The following is an 18,373-nucleotide window of genomic DNA, read 5'->3' as shown; positions in this document are numbered from 1 at the left end:
CTTGTAGAAACATATCAGACCATAAAGGGAATAGATAAGATAGAAACAGGGAAGTTGTTTCCACTGGCGGGTGAAACTCGAACTAAGAACAAAGAACAATACAGCACAGGAACAGACCCTTTGGCCCTCCAAGCCCGCGCCGCTCCCTGGTCCAAACTAGACCATTCTTTTGTATCCCTCCATTCCCACTCTGTTCATGTGGCTATCTAGATAAGTCTTAAACGTTCCCAGTGTGTCCGCCTCCACCACCTTGCCCGGCAGCGCATTCCAGGCCCCCACCACCCTCTGTGTAAAATACATCCTTCTGATATCCGTGTTAAACCTTCCCCCCCCCCTCACCTTGGACCTATGACCCCTCGTGAACGTCACCACCGACCTGGGAAAAAGCTGCCCACCGTTCACCCTATCTATGCCTTTCATAATTTTATACACCTCTATTAAGTCTCCCCTCATCCTCCGTCTTTCCAAGGAGAACAACCCCTGTTTACCCAATCTCTCCTCATAACTAAGCCCTTCCATACCAGGCAACATCCTGGTAAACCTCCTCTGTACTCTCTCTAAAGCCTCCACGTCCTTCTGGTAGTGTGGCGACCAGAACTGGGCGCAGTATTCCAAATGTGGCCGAACCAACGTTCTATACAACTGCAACATCAGACCCCAACTTTTATACTCTATGCCCCGTCCTATAAAGGCAAGCATGCCATATGCCTTACTCACTACCTTCTCCACCTGTGGCGTCACCTTCAAGGATCTGTGGACTTGCACACCCAGGTCCCTCTGCGTATCTACACCCTTTATGGTTCTGCCATTTATCGTATAGCTCCCCCCTACGTTAGTCCTACCAAAATGCATCACTTCACATTTATCTGGATTGAACTCCATCTGCCATTTCTTTGCCCAAATTTCCAGCCTATCTATGTCCTTCTGTAGCCTCTGACAATGTTCCTCACTATCTGCAAGTCCAGCCATTTTCGGGTCGTCCGCAAACTTACTGATCACCCCAGTTACACCTTCTTCCAGGTCGTTGATATAAATCACAAACAGCAGAGGTCCCAATACAGAGCCCTGCGGAACACCACAAGTCACAGGCATCCAGCCGGAAAAAGACCCTTCCACTACCACCCTCTGTCTTCTGTGACCAAGCCAGTTCTCCACCCATCTAGCCACCTCCCCCTTTATCCCATGAGATCCAACCTTTTGCACCAACCTACCATGAGGGACTTTGTCAAACGCTTTACTAAAGTCCATATAGACGACATCCACGGCCCTTCCCTCGTCAACCATTCTAGTCACTTCTTCAAAAAACTCCACCAGGTTAGTGAGGCATGACCTCCCTCGCACAAAACCATGCTGACTATCGTTAATGAGTTTATTCCTTTCTAAATGCTAACTAGGGGGCATGGCCTCAAAATAAGGGGGAGCAGATTTAGGACTGAGTTGAGGAAGAACTTCTTCACCCAAGGGGTTGTGAATCTGTGGAATTCCCTGCCCAGTGAAGCAGTTGAGGCTACCTCATTGAATGGTAAGGCAAGGATAGATAAATTTTTGAACAGTCAAGGAATTAAGGGTTATGGTGAGCAGGTGGGTAAGTGGAGCTGAGCCCACGAAAAGATCAGCCATGCAGCCATGATCTTATTGAATGGCGGAGCAGGCTCAAGGGGCCAGATGGCCTACTCCTGCTCCTAGTTCTTATGTTCTAAGAGATATGAGCCACGATCAAGTGTTGGGAGGATGAGTGCAAGTCAAGGGGTACAAACCCAAATGGCACGGTAGCACAGTGGTTAGCACTGCTGCTTCACAGCTCCAGGGACCTGGGTTCGATTCCCGGCTTGGGTCACTGTCTGTGTGGAGTTTGCACATTCTCCTCGTGTCTGCGTGGGTTTCCTCCGGGTGCTCCGGTTTCCTCCCACAGTCCAAAGATGTGCGGGTTAGGTTGATTGGCCACGCTAAAAAATTGCCCCTTAGTGTCCCAGGATGTCCTAGGAGGGATTAGCGGGTAAAATATGTAGGGATATGGGGGTAGGGTCTGGGTGGGATTGTGGTCGGTGCAGACTCGATGGGCCGAATGGCCTCTTTCTGTACTGTAGGGTTTCTATGATTTCTATGAAACTGAGGGTCATGGCAGTGAAACAAGTCAAGAACGCAAGCCCCGATTGCGGGTAGCAGGGCGAAAGGCTCAACTGCTTCTCCAGAATGCAAGTGACTCCAGGCCTGCTCAAAACAAGCTGTGATGTGGAGATGCCGGCGTTGGACTGGGGTGGGCACAGTAAAAGGTCTCACAACACCAGGTTAAAGTCCAACAGGTTTATTTGGTATCATAAGCTTTTGGAGCATTGCTCCTTCATCGGGTGAGTGGAGAGGTTAGAGGTGAGGTCCTACCTCACCTCTAACCTGAGGCTTCCACCCTGTTAACTCAGACCTTGAAGATACACAAATGTACACTCACCATTTAAGTGAAATCAACTCTGATTGCATTATTACTAGTTTCTCAGGATTTGCAATCATCTTACATCGAACACTAATTCCCCAAATTAAAAGTTAGATTTTAAAATGTATGAATTATGAACTAGATATTCGCAACACGCACGCTTTTCTCCAATTGTTTAAAGACTTTAGCAAGATGAAACTAGAATGAAATATGAAATTCTTGTAATTCTTGGACAGGTAAATCTTGAGCAGACTTGTCATTCAATCAAGACCACGTGTCTTCACACAACACAAAGTCTGGAGTGCACCATACAATCCAATTAGCTGGTCATCATGCTTAATGAAACTAAATGACGTCTAATTCCCCTCCAGCTTTCCAACCGGGACTCGCATCCACTCTGCCCAAGCAGCTTGGTGTTTAAAAACATATGATATGCATTTCTGTCCCAATTTTACCTTTCAACCAAGGTGCATGCAGCAGAAAGCCTCTCAAATCACTCAGAACTGACTCAAAGAAAATTACAGCACAGGAACAGGTCCTTCGGCCCTCCAAGCCTGCACCGACCATGCTGCCCGACTTAACTAAAACCCCCTACCCTTCCAGGGACCATATCCCTCCTTTCCCATCCTATTCATGTATTTGTCAAGACGCCCCTTAAAAGCCACAACAGTATCTGCTTCCACTATCTCCCCCGGCACCGAGTTCCAGGCACCCACCACCCTCTGTGTAAAAAAAACCCCAATATAACCTTTGGGGAACCGATCTTAAAGCCTAACAATGAGCAGTCCAATCACCTTTCACCTTCAGCACTCTTTAACCAAAATATTATGTAAATGTCCCTGCTTGAAAACCCCGATATTTATATGCAACTCTTATTCATATTTTCTCTGCACAAAACTGATTTTTAAAAATCCCAAAGAAGGAAAGTAAAAGGAATAAAAACAAAGTGAAAGGGAGAGAATAAAAATGGAGAGAGAGAGGGAGGGAGAGAGCTATTTACATGAGGAGACAGTACAGCCATGTTACCTTCTTAACACTACGTTGTAGTACGGGATGCAGAGATCAGAGTTTGGCTGCAGGACCTTGGTCAATTGAATTTTGATGTCCACCTCTGTGTTGTCTGTTTTTCTTTGTGATTTGAGAGTGACCACCTAACACAAAACACTGGGTTAAGATGTAGGCTTCAAGTAACGCACATATTGGGACTCTCAGCTCTGGGGCAATAACTTGCAGCGATTCCCAAAACTGAGCTGGTTCGAAAAAAAAACATTAAATACTTCAGATGCTGGGAATCTGAAATTCTAACAGTAAATGCTGGAATAACCTCAGCAGGTCAGGTAGCATCGATCAAGAGAGAAAGAGGTCGATGGCCCTTCATCAGGACACAGGGCAGGTGGGACCTCATTGTAATGTCTCAAGCAAAAATCAGCACTTCCAACAGAGAAGTGCACGTTCAGTACTGCACTGTGAGTGGTGGCCTGGATTATGGCTCAAGTCTCTGGAATGGGACTTGAACCTGGCACATATTTTTTCATTAATCGATGGAGTGTGAACATCACTGGCAAGGCCAGCATTTATTGCCTGACCCCAAATGCCTTTGATAAGGCACAAGTGTTGAGCCACTTTCTGAATCACTGCAAGTGTAGGTATTTGGTACAACTGAGTGGTTTGCTCATCCAATTCAGAGAGCAAGCAAGAGTCCAGTGAATGCTGTGGTTCTGGAGTCACATACAAGCCAGACTAGGTGAGGAAGACAGATTTCCTTCCCTGAAGGACATCAGCAAAGCAGATACACTTTTATGAGAAGCTGCTAGTTTCATGGCTGCTATGAATGGTACTGGCTTTTTATTACACATTTCATCCAATAACTTCAAACTCTCAGCTGCAATTTGAACTCATGTCCAGATCTTTAGTCCTGTGACATAACCCCAGTGCCACGATATACGCAGCCACTTTAATAGAGGCATTCAAACATTGATCAATAAACATGATGCATTACAATGAATACAAGTATAAAAAGTCAGCCTACCTCAGGTAGTTTCAAAGGCAGATAGAGTATGGTGCCATCAAAAGCAGTGACCTTTCCAGTAATTGGCTGATGTTCCTTCAACATTCCATAGCGTATATTCCGACATTCTACATTAGGACTAAACCAAACAGCAATGTGTGTTTGAGTGAAGTAAATTAAAGTGAGTAGAACTCAGCGAATCTCAGCACAAATATTGGCCCTGGTTAGGGTCAGGCAACATCCCGATGGTGTCATTTAGCTGAAGATGTAACCTCTCCATCTGGATGTCACTTCTTCGATGATAGACGACAAAGAGAGAATTAAACCATCGATATACCAGGTATAATGGAACTGGTTTAATGTTCTGCCATATCCTGTGTTCTTTTAATGAAAGTACACGGGGCTGAGTACCACATATGGGTTGTATTCAGAAGTTTAAATGCCAAACTGGTGCATTACATTTGGAGCAGGCAGCCCTCCGGGTTGTCCACCCTTTCAGAACAGTAGGTCATGTGGCCAAGTGGCCAACAACCTAAGCAACCAGACCCAACATAAAACTGGACACTTTAATTAATCCATAGCTAAACAGCTTCTGCAAGCAAAAAGCCTGACAGAACGCGGACAGGACAAGTTACCACAGGTCCAAAACCAATCAAGCCCAGGCCTGTCTTGCAAATGGGACAGAGGTGCTCGAGCGAAACAATGAAAACATTATGAGCTGAAACGCGCCAAGAGGTACTGAGCCAGACAAATAGAAAAAGACATTATGTTTGGGTATTCCCCAGTTTCAGCCAGATTCCCTGGAACCAGAACAAGAACAGAAAATGTTGGAAAATCGCAGCAGCTGAAGACAAAGAAAACAGGATGAGATTTATACTGTGAGGGGTGCGATAACTGACAGATGTCATTCACAAAAAGACAGGGAATGTAAATGTTGATGGTCATGGCTGGGAAGGGGGCAGATTGTGTAAATGGCAGAACAAAGGTAAACAGAGTGTCAAAGGACAACCTGAGACATGTAACAGATAGCCCGAGTGAGGGTCGGAGGGAACAAGATGGAAAGTGACATTTTTTAAAAAGTGGACAAATGAAACGATGGAAGAAAAATTTTGAAAGTAATAAAATATCTTTTTAAAAAGATAAAATAAAATAAACTAAATGGAAGTGGAGGAGATAGTTCATGTTCTGAACTTGCTGAACTCAATGTTCAGTCTGGAAGGCTGTAAAGTGCCTAATCGGAAGGTGACGTGCTGTTCCCCCAGTTTGTGTTCCTTGGAACCATATCTTGGAAGGTGATAAGCGCACCCAGGACACCTAGGGTGACCTGGCCCAACGTCATTGGGTGCTGTGACCCAAGTCCCGTGACCCCCTTGGCTGAAAGCCAAAGAACATTCCAGAAGGGCTCGGACAGAGGATAAAGATGGACAGCTGGAGACAACCCCCGGACAAAGACTTGGCCGGCCTGCTGCGTCCCACCCCGTGATGCTGGAAGAGGACAGCGAGATCCACCTTCGTATCAAGATGACCCTGAGTTAATCCGTCGACATGAGCTCAGTGAAGTGAATCTAACAGCCCGGTCAAGTTTGCCAGAGCAAGTCGTATCTGTGTTTTTCAGGCAGTCAGCCTAGTTTGGAGAGAAGTTAACTTAATTTATTGTGTAAGAGTTGTTTCTTCAACTTATAAGTGTTTAAATAAAGCTAAGTTTCAACCGCAATCTTTTGTTTGTCTCATAAAGTAAGAGCAGCTGGGTAAACACATTTTTTCAGTAATAAACTGGTCAAAGAGTCTGCACAGAATATTTCACAGGCAACTATCGGAACTTGTAGAGGAAATTAATGAGTGTTTCTTTGCTTTGTTCCTTTTTTAGTCTCTTTCTCCTCCCTGTTTTTACCTCAAACTGGAGACAGTGTTTCGTCAGTATAACACATGGTCTCCCTGGACACTCAGATTCTTCACTAAGAATTCCCACTGAACATGAATCCCATCTGTCCAAAAGACTCCTCTGCTAAAAACAGAACTCAAGGGGTTCATACCCCAGGCCAGCCTCGGTGTCTGAAGGGTGAACCCACAATGTTGTAGTGTGCAAATGCAGTCAATCCCAGCTCCCACACAACATGCACAGGTTAAACTCTCATACCTGAAGGTGACATGATACTGATAAACAGCCTCATTTGTACAGTGTATTTTAGTCAGGTTTACTGCCAGAGGTATGGATGTTCCTGAAGATCCCCTCTTTACTGGTTCCCTAAATAAACACACAACAGGAATGATCACCATATCGTGGTACAAAATACATTTAACACATGCAGTCTGTTGGCCTCAACCAACAGTGAAATAAGTCACTTAAATATTTCTGCATAGAACATTCATGTTGAAGGAGGGATGCGAGGGTGTCCCACTTCTGAGGATGATCAAATTCGGGGGCTGTAAATATAAGATCCTCAGCAATAAATACCATAGAGAATTCAGGAGAAACTTCTTCACCACAGAGTGGTTGGACTGTGGAACTTGTCTCCATAGGGAGTGGTTGAGGCAAAAAAACAAAGATTAATTTAAGGGGAAATGACATAAACACAAGGGAGGGAGGGAATAGGAGGAAGTGCTGATAGGATTATGGAGCAAGGTGGTAGCACATTCACGCGGAGTAGGAACAATGGCACAGACCAGTACGGACAGAAGACCTCTTTCTGTGCTGTCCACCCGGTGTAACCCAAGGTACAAAGGCTGGTTTAAAGCTGGTACTGGTTGTCTGTATTGAGCCAAAGACCAACTTCACATCAGTTTCTGAATCTTTGGGTTTTAGTGCATTGGTAGCAGCCTCTCAAGATGCAATCCTTACGCAGCTCGGTGGTGCAATCAACAGCCAGGAAGCCTGGACAGGCGGCCAACAACCCCACAGCTCACCTCAGCACACATCCATTCAGTGCTCCATTCTCACCACTCACCCTTGAGTTTCTTTCTGTCGAGCTCCAGTGACGGCCTCATCGAGGGAAAATGTACTTCCAGGTGAAACTATCACCGGAGGCTGGAAAGCTCTGCTTCTCCCCAGCAATGCCCGTCCTAACTCCAATCCCTTCATTTGAGCTGCAAGTTCTTCAGTGCCGGAGAGTGGAGCTTCGGGAACCGCCCCTCTACCCCTACAACTGGGATGAGAATCAGGTTTCAGATAACACCATCTTACTGGGTGACCACACAAGAGAGAGAATATAGAATACATTAACTAGCATCTTGTTAGCAACAAAGAATTTGAGCAACGTGGGAAAGTTAGATAGACCGAGTTTGTTTGTTTTTGAACAGAGGAGGCTGAGGGACGCGTATGATTATGAGAGGCTGAGATACAGTGAATAGGAGGGACCTATTTCCATTAGCAGAGAGGTCAGTAACCAGGTACGAGAAGTGGGAGGTTGTGGGCATTCAGAGAATCATAGAATCCTACAGTGCAGAAGTAGGCCATTCGGACCATCGAGTCAGCACCGACAATAATCCCACCCAGGCCCTATTCCCCTAACCCCACGTATTTACCCTGCTAATCCTGACACACGGGTCAATTTAGCATGGCCAATGCACCTAACTAGCACATCTTTGAGTGTGGGAGGAAACTGGCGCACCAGGAGGAAACCCACGCAGACACGGGGAGAACGTGCAAACTCCACACAGACAGTGACCCAAGCCGGGATTCTCCTTAAAAGAGGCCAAGCTGGGATTCGAACCCAGGACCCTGGCGCTGTGAGGTAGCAGTGCTAACCACTGTGCCACCGTGCTGCCCCGGGTCCCTGGCGCTGTGAGGCAGCAGTGCTAACTACTGTGCCACCGTGCTGCCCCGGGTCCCTGGCGCTGTGAGGCAGCAGTGCTAACCACTGTGCCACCGTGCTGCCCCGGGTCCCTGGCGCTGTGAGGCAGCAGTGCTAACCACTGTGCCACCGTGCTGCCCCGGGTCCCTGGCGCTGTGAGGCAGCAGTGCTAACCACTGTGCCACCGTGCTGCCCCGGGTCCCTGGCGCTGTGAGGCAGCAGTGCTAACCACTGTGCCACCGTGCTGCCCCGGGTCCCTGGCGCTGTGAGGCAGCAGTGCTAACCACTGTGCCACCGTGCTGCCCCGGGTCCCTGGCGCTGTGAGGCAGCAGTGCTAACCACTGTGCCACCGTGCTGCCCCATATTGATTGGAAAGCTCTGATTGATTTGGAAGAAATTGGCAGAATGATTAGAGGGGAATTGAGGAGAAATGGGGTCTCGGAGCCGCTGCCTGGAAAGGAGCTTGAGGCAGGAGTCCTCATTACATTTAAAAAACACTACATCCACTTGGGATTCTGTAACCTTTAGACCAAGAACTGCAAGGTGGGCTCAGCACTTTTACAACCAAAATGGTCCTCTTCTCCACCAGAAACCTCTGTGCCTCTAAAAAATATACAAAATTATACAAATAACTTCCAAACTGGGATAGAATATTTCTTCATATGAAACTTTCCATCCAACAATTGATTTAAGTTTTCAGTTTAAGGTTGTGGCATGACGTGTGTGCATGTTTTAAGCTATGATCTTCTCTTTTCACTTTTAAAGTCAGTCACTTTACCAAAAAATCATTCACCACCTTTGCATATCTGGTACATTTGACACTGGAACGTCTAGTGATAAAACCTGCTCCAAAACTGCTAAATCTCTCAGAGAATGCTGGCTGCCAATCTCCAAGGACACCAATCATAGAATCGCTACAGTGCAAAGATGCCATTCGCCCCATCGAGTCTGCACCGACTCTCTGACAGAACATTTTACAAAGGTCCTCCCCTGTGCCCTATCCCTTTAACCCCACACATTTACCTGGCTAATCCATCTAACATACACATCTTTGGATACTAAGGGGCAATTTAGCATGGCCAATCCACCTAAGCTGCACATCTTTGGACTGTGGAAGGAAACCGAAGCACCCGGAGGAAACCCACGCAGACATGGGGAGAACATGCAAACTCCACACAGACAGTGACCCAAGGGCGGGTAAAGAGTACCTGCAACTTGTGCAATCCCAACTGCAATGTGAGTAGGAGGTTGCCGACTGGAATGTACTGTGTGGCTACAAGTGTCCCTCTGGACTGCACCTCAAAGTGGTGGGAAGGCTTGCATGTTGCACTGAGCTACACAGAATACTGAGTGAGTACAATCCCTGGTAGGAGACAGAGTGTTAAGGAAATCCATTGTTCTTTGGGTGAAGAGCAGAGAGTCAGGATGACAATGTAGCAAGGTAAACATTAGTTTGGTTCCTTAGATAATGCAGCGTCGAAGCAAGTCTGCTATAGACTGGGGAAAAATGTCAACGATAACAACAGAGAATTAACAATGACACATCTCAGTGGGTGAATTGTGCTAGTTCAGCCTCTCCCAGTTGTCCTTGGATATCCTTACCTGCCTTGTTCATAATCCCGTGGCATTAGTGTCCTTGCTGGAAAGGTAAAGGTGTCTCCAGCTGCCTGATCCACTTCATGTTTGAACAGTCCAAACAAGTCACTGCTTATTCCTCTTCCCAACAATCCTCTCCCTGTGAGGAAGCAAAGAATACAAGTTCAGCATCACCACACTCTTGGACAGTGACAGTATAAAACAGTTAGTAAGGGCCAAATATGTATTAGTATACAAAAGCAGCAATTCCTTTCCTGAACCTGAGATTTCTGTATCCTGAAAATCCAACTCTTTGGTCAAGAAAAGGGCGGCATGGACAAGTTGGGCCGAAGGGCCTGGTTCCATGCTGTAAACCTCTATGACTCTAAGATTTTGCCGGATGAAACTGTGAGCACCTGAGGATGTTTTATGATGTTAAAGGTGCTACAGAAATGTGGTTCGTCTTGTTAATGTGAAACATTCTTATTCCATGTGGCATTTTCTTCCAGGGAAAAGAGCCATGAAACCACTAGCCACACAACTTCACTGCAGGGTCCACTGGGTTCTCTTCACCACCCACTCCCACCGTACCAGTGTAGACAAACCTCCATGCCACCTCACCACAGGCAGACGATGGCCTTCATTTGTGTCCCTAACATCCCGACCACCCATGCAGACAAACCCCCACCCAGCTGGCATGGGCTCATTTTCTCCATCCTGTGTAATGGGAAATATTTAAGGCCAAATCTCCTCAGACGTGAGGTTCAGGTTAACATTTTGACCCACCACTAACTGAACAAGCTCAGATACCAGCTGATAGCGAGGTGCTGCCATCTTTCCACAATAATGTCACCCCCGCTGTCTGAGGAACCAGCATATTATATACCTGGTATTTACAGCCCAGAGAGAGTGCATTCGGCCCTATTCATACATGCTAGTCTTCAACTTCCACACAAGCCTCCTCCTATCCCTCTTCATCTCAACACATCAGCGTACTCTTCCATTTCTTTCTCCCTCTATCTAGCTTCCCCTTAAATACATACACATTATTCACCTCCACTACTCCCTTTTGGAGCAAGGTCCATTTTTTCATTCCTCTCTGGGTAAAGATGCTGAATACCCTACTGGATTTATCACTAACTACCTTGTATTTATGAACCCGAAACATTGCTTCATGATAAAGTTTACAAAGCTAAATAAGAGTATCTGAGGCAACACTGTTGAACAAAATCTCTGATCAGCTTGGGCTGCTAAGTGGCGTGTGACATTCGCAAGTGTGAGACAGTGACTATCCCCAGAAAGAGTGAATCTAACCATCTCCCCAATTACCATCATTGAATATCCCACCAGTAACATCATGGGGATTAGCATTGGCCAGAAACTGAACTGGACTAGCCATATAAATACTGTGGCTACAGGAACAAGTCAGGGGCTAGGAACTCTGCAGCAAGTAACTCAGCTCCTGGCTCCCCAAAGCCTGTATGCAATCTTCAAATCACACGTTTGGGGCGTGATGGAATACTCTCCATTTACCTGAATGAGTGCAGCTCCAACAATACAAGAGGCTCTGCACCATCTAGGACAAAGTAGCCCATCCACCACCTTCAACACTCACTCCCTCCACCACCGGTAAACAGTGGCAGCAGTCTGTACCATTTACGAAACGCACTGCAGCAACTCACCAAGGCTCCTTGGGCAGCACCTTCCAAACTGCGACCTCTACCATCTAAAAGGACAGGGGAGCAGGTGGATGGGAATACCAGCAGCTGCAAGTCACTCTCCATTCTGACTTGGAACTATAATCAGTGTTCCTTCACTGGAAATGTATTCTGTTCTTTCACTGTTGCTGTGTTAAAATCCTGGAACACCCTCCCTTACAGCACTGTGGGTGTACCTACACATGGACTGCAGCGATTCAGGATGGCACCACCACCTTCTCCAGGGCAATTGGGAATGGGCAATAAATGCTGGCCTAACTAGCGACTGCCACATCCCAGAACAAATAAAAATAAAACACTGGCAACATGTTAGGGATAAGCAACTAAATGGAACAGGGACTTGTTCCCTGAACCCACTGAGCTCCAGATTGCATTCAAGGAATTGCAAGAACGGCTCAGTTAGAGCATACTGCCTCTGCCTGTGTTGAACCAATCCAACCAAGTCAGACAACTGTCCTGCCTTCTGGACCACTGGGGGCAGGTGTGTGTGTGTTTGTGTGTGTGTGTGTGGACCTCCTAAAGCCAATGAATGACGGGAGACAAAGAATAATTAACGCCGCTGGCAACAGTTTTGTAGGATATCAACAGGCAGGGTCAAACATCTCGGGTCAATTCTTCTGTAGGCTGAGGAACAGATCCACTTGCCAAGGTGATCTCCACGCCCGTATGCTTCGAACTGCAGCAGTGAGGAGACATCTCGGACCTGTCCGGCTGAACGACCCAGTGGCTGAGGAAACAAACAGACAATTAGAAAGGAAGAGCTTGCATTCCTATCACCTCTCCTTACCCTTCAGTGGAATATAGGACTTCCAAGTTGGAGGAGCCCATTCGGTTCTTGATATTTTTAATATTCATTTGTGGGCCATGGGTGTCGGTGGTTGGCCAGCATTTATTGCCCATCCCTCGTTGCTCTTGGAGGGCAGTTAAGAGTCAACCACATTGCTGTGGCTCTGGAGTCACATGTAGGCCAGACCGGGTAAGGACGGCAGATTTCCTTCCCTAAAGGACATTAGTTTTTCCGACAATCGACAATGGTTTCATGGTCATCGGTAGATTCTTAATTCCAGATATTTTTTATTGAGTTCAAATTCCACCATCTGCTGTGGTGGGATTTGAACCCGGGTCCCCAGAACATTAGCTGAGTTTCTGGATTAATAGTCTAGTGATAATACCAGTTAGCCATCGCCTTCCCCTGATGTTTGTTATGATCCCGGACCAGACCCCCAAGTTCTTGTATGATCCAGTTCGGTTTGTTTAAAAGCAGACTAAGTTTGAGATTTAAGATACTTACTAAAAAAATCAATCCACAAGATGCCACAGATTTCGAACAAACAAAATTAAACTTTACTACATGTCAGGAAGGTAAAATTATGCTTTAACATTCAGGGTTAATATGTGATATATGTGAATTTACAGGAAAACTGTGGTCAAACACACCACACTACACAATAAATGGCAGATGCAACCAAGACAGATTCCATGGAATTCTCAGCGACATTTCCAAATGTCAGTTAGCACCGTGAGTCGACCATGAAAAATTCTGGTCTTCACCTTCGAAGATCTCACTTTGGAATTCTCAAAAACCTTTGTTCCAACTTGGACAATGTCAATGGCGGCCCAACTTGCAGGTTTCAATCTCATCTCCCGAGATTTCATTCCCCGGATTACTGAGTCTGCATTCCAGCACCAACTCAGAAGCACAACTTCAGCTCTTCAACTGCGCTGAGCAGATTACTGCTGCCCCAACGGCCTGCAACATGCAATCCCAATCGCTTGCTGCCTTCTTCAATCCCCAGAGCTTGTCCTGACTCCTCTTTGATTGCCAGAGCTTCTCCTGAGTCCTCTGATTGCCAGGGCATCTTCTGAGTCCTCACCATTTAAAGTCTGCCAACTGCAGTCCCTGATCTGCTTGGACACTTTTTTCTCTGCTCCGCTTCTTCTTCACTTGGTCTCTCCCTGTTCCCTCTCTCTTTGGGACTTCTGCCTGGGACAGGGTGGATAGTCAGAGGCTTTTTCCAAGGGTGGAAGTGTCCATTAAAAGGAGGCACAGGTTCAAGGTGAGAGGGGGAAAAGTTTAAGGGAGATGTACAGGTACGTTTTTCACACAGTGTGGTGGATGCCTGGAATGTGCTGTCAGTGGAGGTGGTGGAAACAGGCACATCAGCAACATTTAAGAATGGATGGGTAGATGAATAGTAAAATAAAGTTTATTTATTAGTCACTGCAATGAAGCTACTGTGAAGATCCCCTAGTCGCCACACTCTGGCACCTGTTCGGGTCAATGCACCTAACCAGCACATCTTTCAGAATATGGGAGGAAGCCGCAGCACCCGGAGGAAACCCACGCAGACACAGGGAGAACGTGCAAACTCCACACAGACAGTGACCCAAGCGGGGAATCGAACCCGGGTCCCTGGCGCTGTGAAGCAGCAGTGCTAACCACTGTACCACCATGCTGCCCCACAGGGAATAGAGGGAGAATAGAGGGATATGGGCCAAGTAAGGGCAGGAGGTTTATTTTTAGTTTAATTAGGGCATCATGATCGGCACAGGTGTGGAGGGCTGAAGGGCCTGTTTCTGTGCTGTACTTTTCTTTGTTCTTTAATTGTCCAGACTTGTTCTCTGGGGAGGGGCAACACTAGCTTTCAATATTCTTTTCCTATTTAAATACTTGTTGAAACTCTTATTGTGAGATTCAATATGAGTTGAAGGTGAATCCAAAACGTTTCAATGCCAATGAAGTCCCTTTAAGCTGCAGTCGCTGCTGGAATGTAGGAAATGCTACGGCCAATTTGGACACAACAAAACTCCACAAATTACAATGAACTCACTGAGCAGATCAATTCTTTCCAATGTTGGTGATTGGCCAAGACATAGAATCCCTTCAGTGGAGAGAAGAACATCACCAAGTGGACAATCATGGGCCTCACTTAACATCTCAGCCGAAAGACATCACCTCCAGCAGTGCAGCACTCCTTCTGTACTAGCTGTGAACATCAGCCCTGATTACGGGCTCAGGTTGTGTGCTGTCAGGGGAACAAGATGGTTTGTATTGTGTGGTTGGTGATCTGATCAGCATCAGCCTGCAATGGTCACCGGGTAACTGTTTTGAAAGAACATTTCCAGGATGTGAAGCGTGGGAGATAAAAAGAGTACAATCAAAGCAGAGAACATAAGAACATAAGAAATAGGAGCAGGAGTAGGCCATCTAGCCCCTCGAGCCTGCCCCGCCATTCAATAAGATCATGGCTGATCTGACGTGGATCAGTACCACTTACCCGCCCACTCACCATAACCCTTAATACCCTTACCATCAGGAACATCATCTACTTAGTAAATCAAGTCACAAAGCCAGCTGTTCCTGAAAACAATCAGAATTCAACGTGTAGATCTGTGGAAGGAAACAGGGCATGGCCAAAATCTATTTACAAGCTCCCAGTTTGGTGGAGGTTGGCACATGCAGGAAGGAAAGAGAATGAGGTGACTGGAGGATAGAGTCCGGCGGTGGGAATAAGAGCAGCCGAATGACTTCCCGCTGTTCTCCATGATTCCAAGTTATCAGCTACTTTTCCAATTCCTTTACAAACACAAGGTTGTCACTGCGATGCTATGAATAATATTTCACCATTATGATGTTGTGGAAATTGTATATCTCTGTGAGCAAGGTATTTAAGAGCAACATCCAACTGTTAATGACATGAAATTTGGTACAAGTCCTCACGGGTCAGTTTAAATGAAACTGGACTGCCAGTAAAGCAGCAGCAAAGTAAAATTACCATGGGGCCTGGCCAGCTGTAGTTATGAGGAAATGCATCTCTTTCTCCAAAGAAACAGAGGTAATTTGACATTGAAAATGTGAAGCGACATAATGCTGTTTGGAACTGCTTTAGACACTGCCCTCCTCTGGCATGTAACAGACAAGGCAGCAAATATCCAGACACTAAATATCCAGACACTAAGAGCAGTACACCAAGTATAAAGATAAGGATGTTTATTTTATTGGGCTCATTCCTTCCAACATGCTATTTATAATGCATGCCATCGTGGACTCTGACCTTACCTACAGTACAACAGTACGAAGTACTGTGTACAGTTTGGTCTCCTTACTTGAGAAAGGATATACTGGCACTGGAGGGGATGCAGAGGAGATTCACTAGGTTGATTCCGGAGTTGAGAGGGTTGGCTTATGAGGAGAGACTGAGTAGACTGGGGCTATACTCATTGGAATTCAGAAGAATGAGGGGAGATTTTATAGAAACATATAAGATTATGAAGGGAATAGATAAGATAGAAGCAGGGAAGTTGTTTCCACTGGCAGGTGAAACCAGAACTAGGGGGCATGGCCTAAAAATAAGGGGGAAGCAGATTTAGGACTGAGTTGAGGAGGAACTTCTTCACACATACGGTTGTGAATCTGTGGAATTCTCTGCCCCGTGAAGCAGTTGAGGCTACCTCATTGAATGTTTTTAAGGCAAGGATAGATAAATTTTTGAACAGTAAAGGAATTAAGGGTTATGGTGAGCGGGTGGGTAAGTGGAGCTGAGTCCACGAAAAGATCAGCCATGATCTTATTGAATGGTGGAGCAGGCTCGAGGGGCCAGATGGCCGACTCCTGCTCCTAGTTCTTATGTTTTTAAGTTTCACAATACCAGGTTAAAGTCCAACAGGTTTATTTGGAATCACGAGCTTTCGAAACGCTGTTTCTTCGTCGACTTTAACCTGGTGTTGTGAGACTCCTTACTGTGCCCACCCCAGTCCAACACCGACATCTCCACATCATGACATTACAACAGTGACAACACTTCATTGGACACAAAGTGCTGTGGGACACCCAAAGGGTTTGGAATGCTTTGTGTAAATCCAAGTTCTCATGTTGTTCTTAGAGTTCCATGTTATTTTACACACGGTTAAATTAATCTATAAGCTACATGGGCCTTCTGTACCTTTGAATATTTCACCAAACTTTTTCCTTAAGGGATATTGATAGTTTTTCCCAAATTGAAGGCTTTGCATGAAAGCAAAGTGCTGTGAGTGGTGGACATCTGAAATAAAAGGAGGAAGTGCTGGAAATACTTAGCAGGGCTGGCAGTATCAGTGCAGAGAGAAACAGAGTTAATGTTGGGAGGAACATGATTCTTCTTGAAGACAGGCTTTGAACCCTGAACAGCTCCAAGAACACGTCAATAATTTAGTCAGCTCCAGTAAAGTCATATTTGGATTCCATTTCTTCAGAAGGTTGTTCTCTAAAACATGACAAGAACATTCTCCAGCTACACTTTATATTGATTGAGGTTACGCATTCAGGAAATAATCAAGCAGACATTCACTTTAAACATCATCAGTGTAAATGAGGCAAGGGAAATGATTAGCTGAAGATTTCCTTGGGAATCATCGATTTTACTTTACCAAGGAAATCTGTTTTCAACTGGGCTTTGTGACCTTAAGAGAGATCTAATGTACATGAATAGATTCATTGAACTGCACAGAGTAACACCAGGTTCTTGTAAAGCTATGCATAAACCGACATCCTCCACACTAAATTTAAATTCAAGCTTTCTCAGTGAGACATTTTGCTGAACTAATTTCAGTTTTTATCCAAACAACGTACCGTACATACTGGGTAGGAGAGTCTGGGATTGGCTGCAAGCTGAGGGACATCTCCCACCCACTCAGACCTCGGGGGCCGCAGGCTTGGAACTGTCCTCCCTCTCACCAAGTCTACTCCCGATACCTGTGTCGGCTGCTGGCACGCTCTAGGGAAACGGGGGTCGAGAGCTGCACGAGGCAGGTCACCTCGGAAAGGAAGACTCGCCCGATCGGACATCTAGTACGCAGGGCAGAACCAGAACCTGTGAAAAAAGCACCCTCACTGTAAGATTACATTCTAATATCCTGTACACAGAACACAGCGATATTTGGACTAGATCTGGATTTCTTTTGTCAGTGATGGTCCAGAAAGTAGCACTCACCCAAGTCAAAAGTTCACGGGTTTGAGTCTCACATCACACACAAGGCAACAACGCAGCCTTGACAGTGCCAGCAATAAGTATTCTCCGATTGCAGATACTGCCTTTCGTAGGAGAGCTGGAACTCAGGCCTCAGCTCCTTCTCAATGTGGGTAAAGAATCTCAAGGCACGATTTTATCAAGGAGCATCAGACACACTACACAAGCATTGCATTGACTCTGAAGGACTATTGGGGGGGGGGGGGGGGGCAGAGATGGTCGCGAGATTGTGAAAGGTTCTCGAGAAATGCAAGGTCTTTCATTCACTCTTACGACAAACATGTCATCTCCAAAGATGTGAAGCAATCAGCTTGTTTAATGAAACCAAAAACACTGGAATCGAATGAAACTGCTTGGCATCAAACAATGACGAGACAGAGTACAGGAATGAAATAGAGAATCTGTGCGACAACAATAATCTCTCCCTCAACATCAACAAAACAAAGGAGATAGTCATCAACTTCAGGAAGTGTAATGGAGGGCACGCCCCTACATCAATGGGGACGAAATAGAAATGGTCGAGAGCTTCAAGTTTTTCAGTGTCCAGATCACCAACAACCTACCCTGGTCCCCCAATACCACACTATAGTTAAGAAAGCCCCACCAATGCCTCTACCTTCTCAGAAGACTAAGGAAATTTGGCATGTCAGTTACGACTCTCAACATAGAAAGCATTCTTTCTGGTTGTATCACAGCTTGGTATGGTTCCTGCTCTGTCCAAGACTGCAAGAAACTACAAAGGGTCATGAATGAAGCTCAGTCCATCGTGCAAACCAGCCTCCCATCCATTGACTCTGTCTATACTTCCCGCAGCCTCGGCAAAGCAGCCAGCATAATTAAGGACCCCA

At 46.0% G+C, this 18,373-nt stretch overlaps 1 protein-coding gene across 1 annotated transcript in view; it reads right to left on the bottom strand.

Annotated features, from left to right (window-relative positions):
- The window catches only part of piwil2 (piwi-like RNA-mediated gene silencing 2), a 91,358-nt gene that overhangs the window by 66,258 nt on the left and 6,727 nt on the right, over window positions 1–18,373 (bottom strand). The window contains exons 2-8 of the mRNA XM_078239668.1: window positions 17,129–17,369; window positions 12,166–12,247; window positions 9,830–9,962; window positions 7,382–7,579; window positions 6,574–6,681; window positions 4,458–4,575; window positions 3,455–3,579 (exon numbers count right to left, since the gene is read on the bottom strand). Of these exons, the coding sequence (XP_078095794.1) occupies window positions 3,455–3,579; window positions 4,458–4,575; window positions 6,574–6,681; window positions 7,382–7,579; window positions 9,830–9,962; window positions 12,166–12,247; window positions 17,129–17,344 (980 nt within the window). The 5' untranslated portion in view covers window positions 17,345–17,369. The remainder of the gene's footprint in view (window positions 1–3,454; window positions 3,580–4,457; window positions 4,576–6,573; window positions 6,682–7,381; window positions 7,580–9,829; window positions 9,963–12,165; window positions 12,248–17,128; window positions 17,370–18,373) is intronic.

This window comes from Mustelus asterias, chromosome 22, assembly GCF_964213995.1.
Source record: "Mustelus asterias chromosome 22, sMusAst1.hap1.1, whole genome shotgun sequence".
Taxonomy (NCBI): domain Eukaryota; kingdom Metazoa; phylum Chordata; class Chondrichthyes; order Carcharhiniformes; family Triakidae; genus Mustelus; species Mustelus asterias.
Note: the sequence above shows the minus strand (reverse complement) of the source record. Positions and strands in the feature narration are given on the sequence as shown.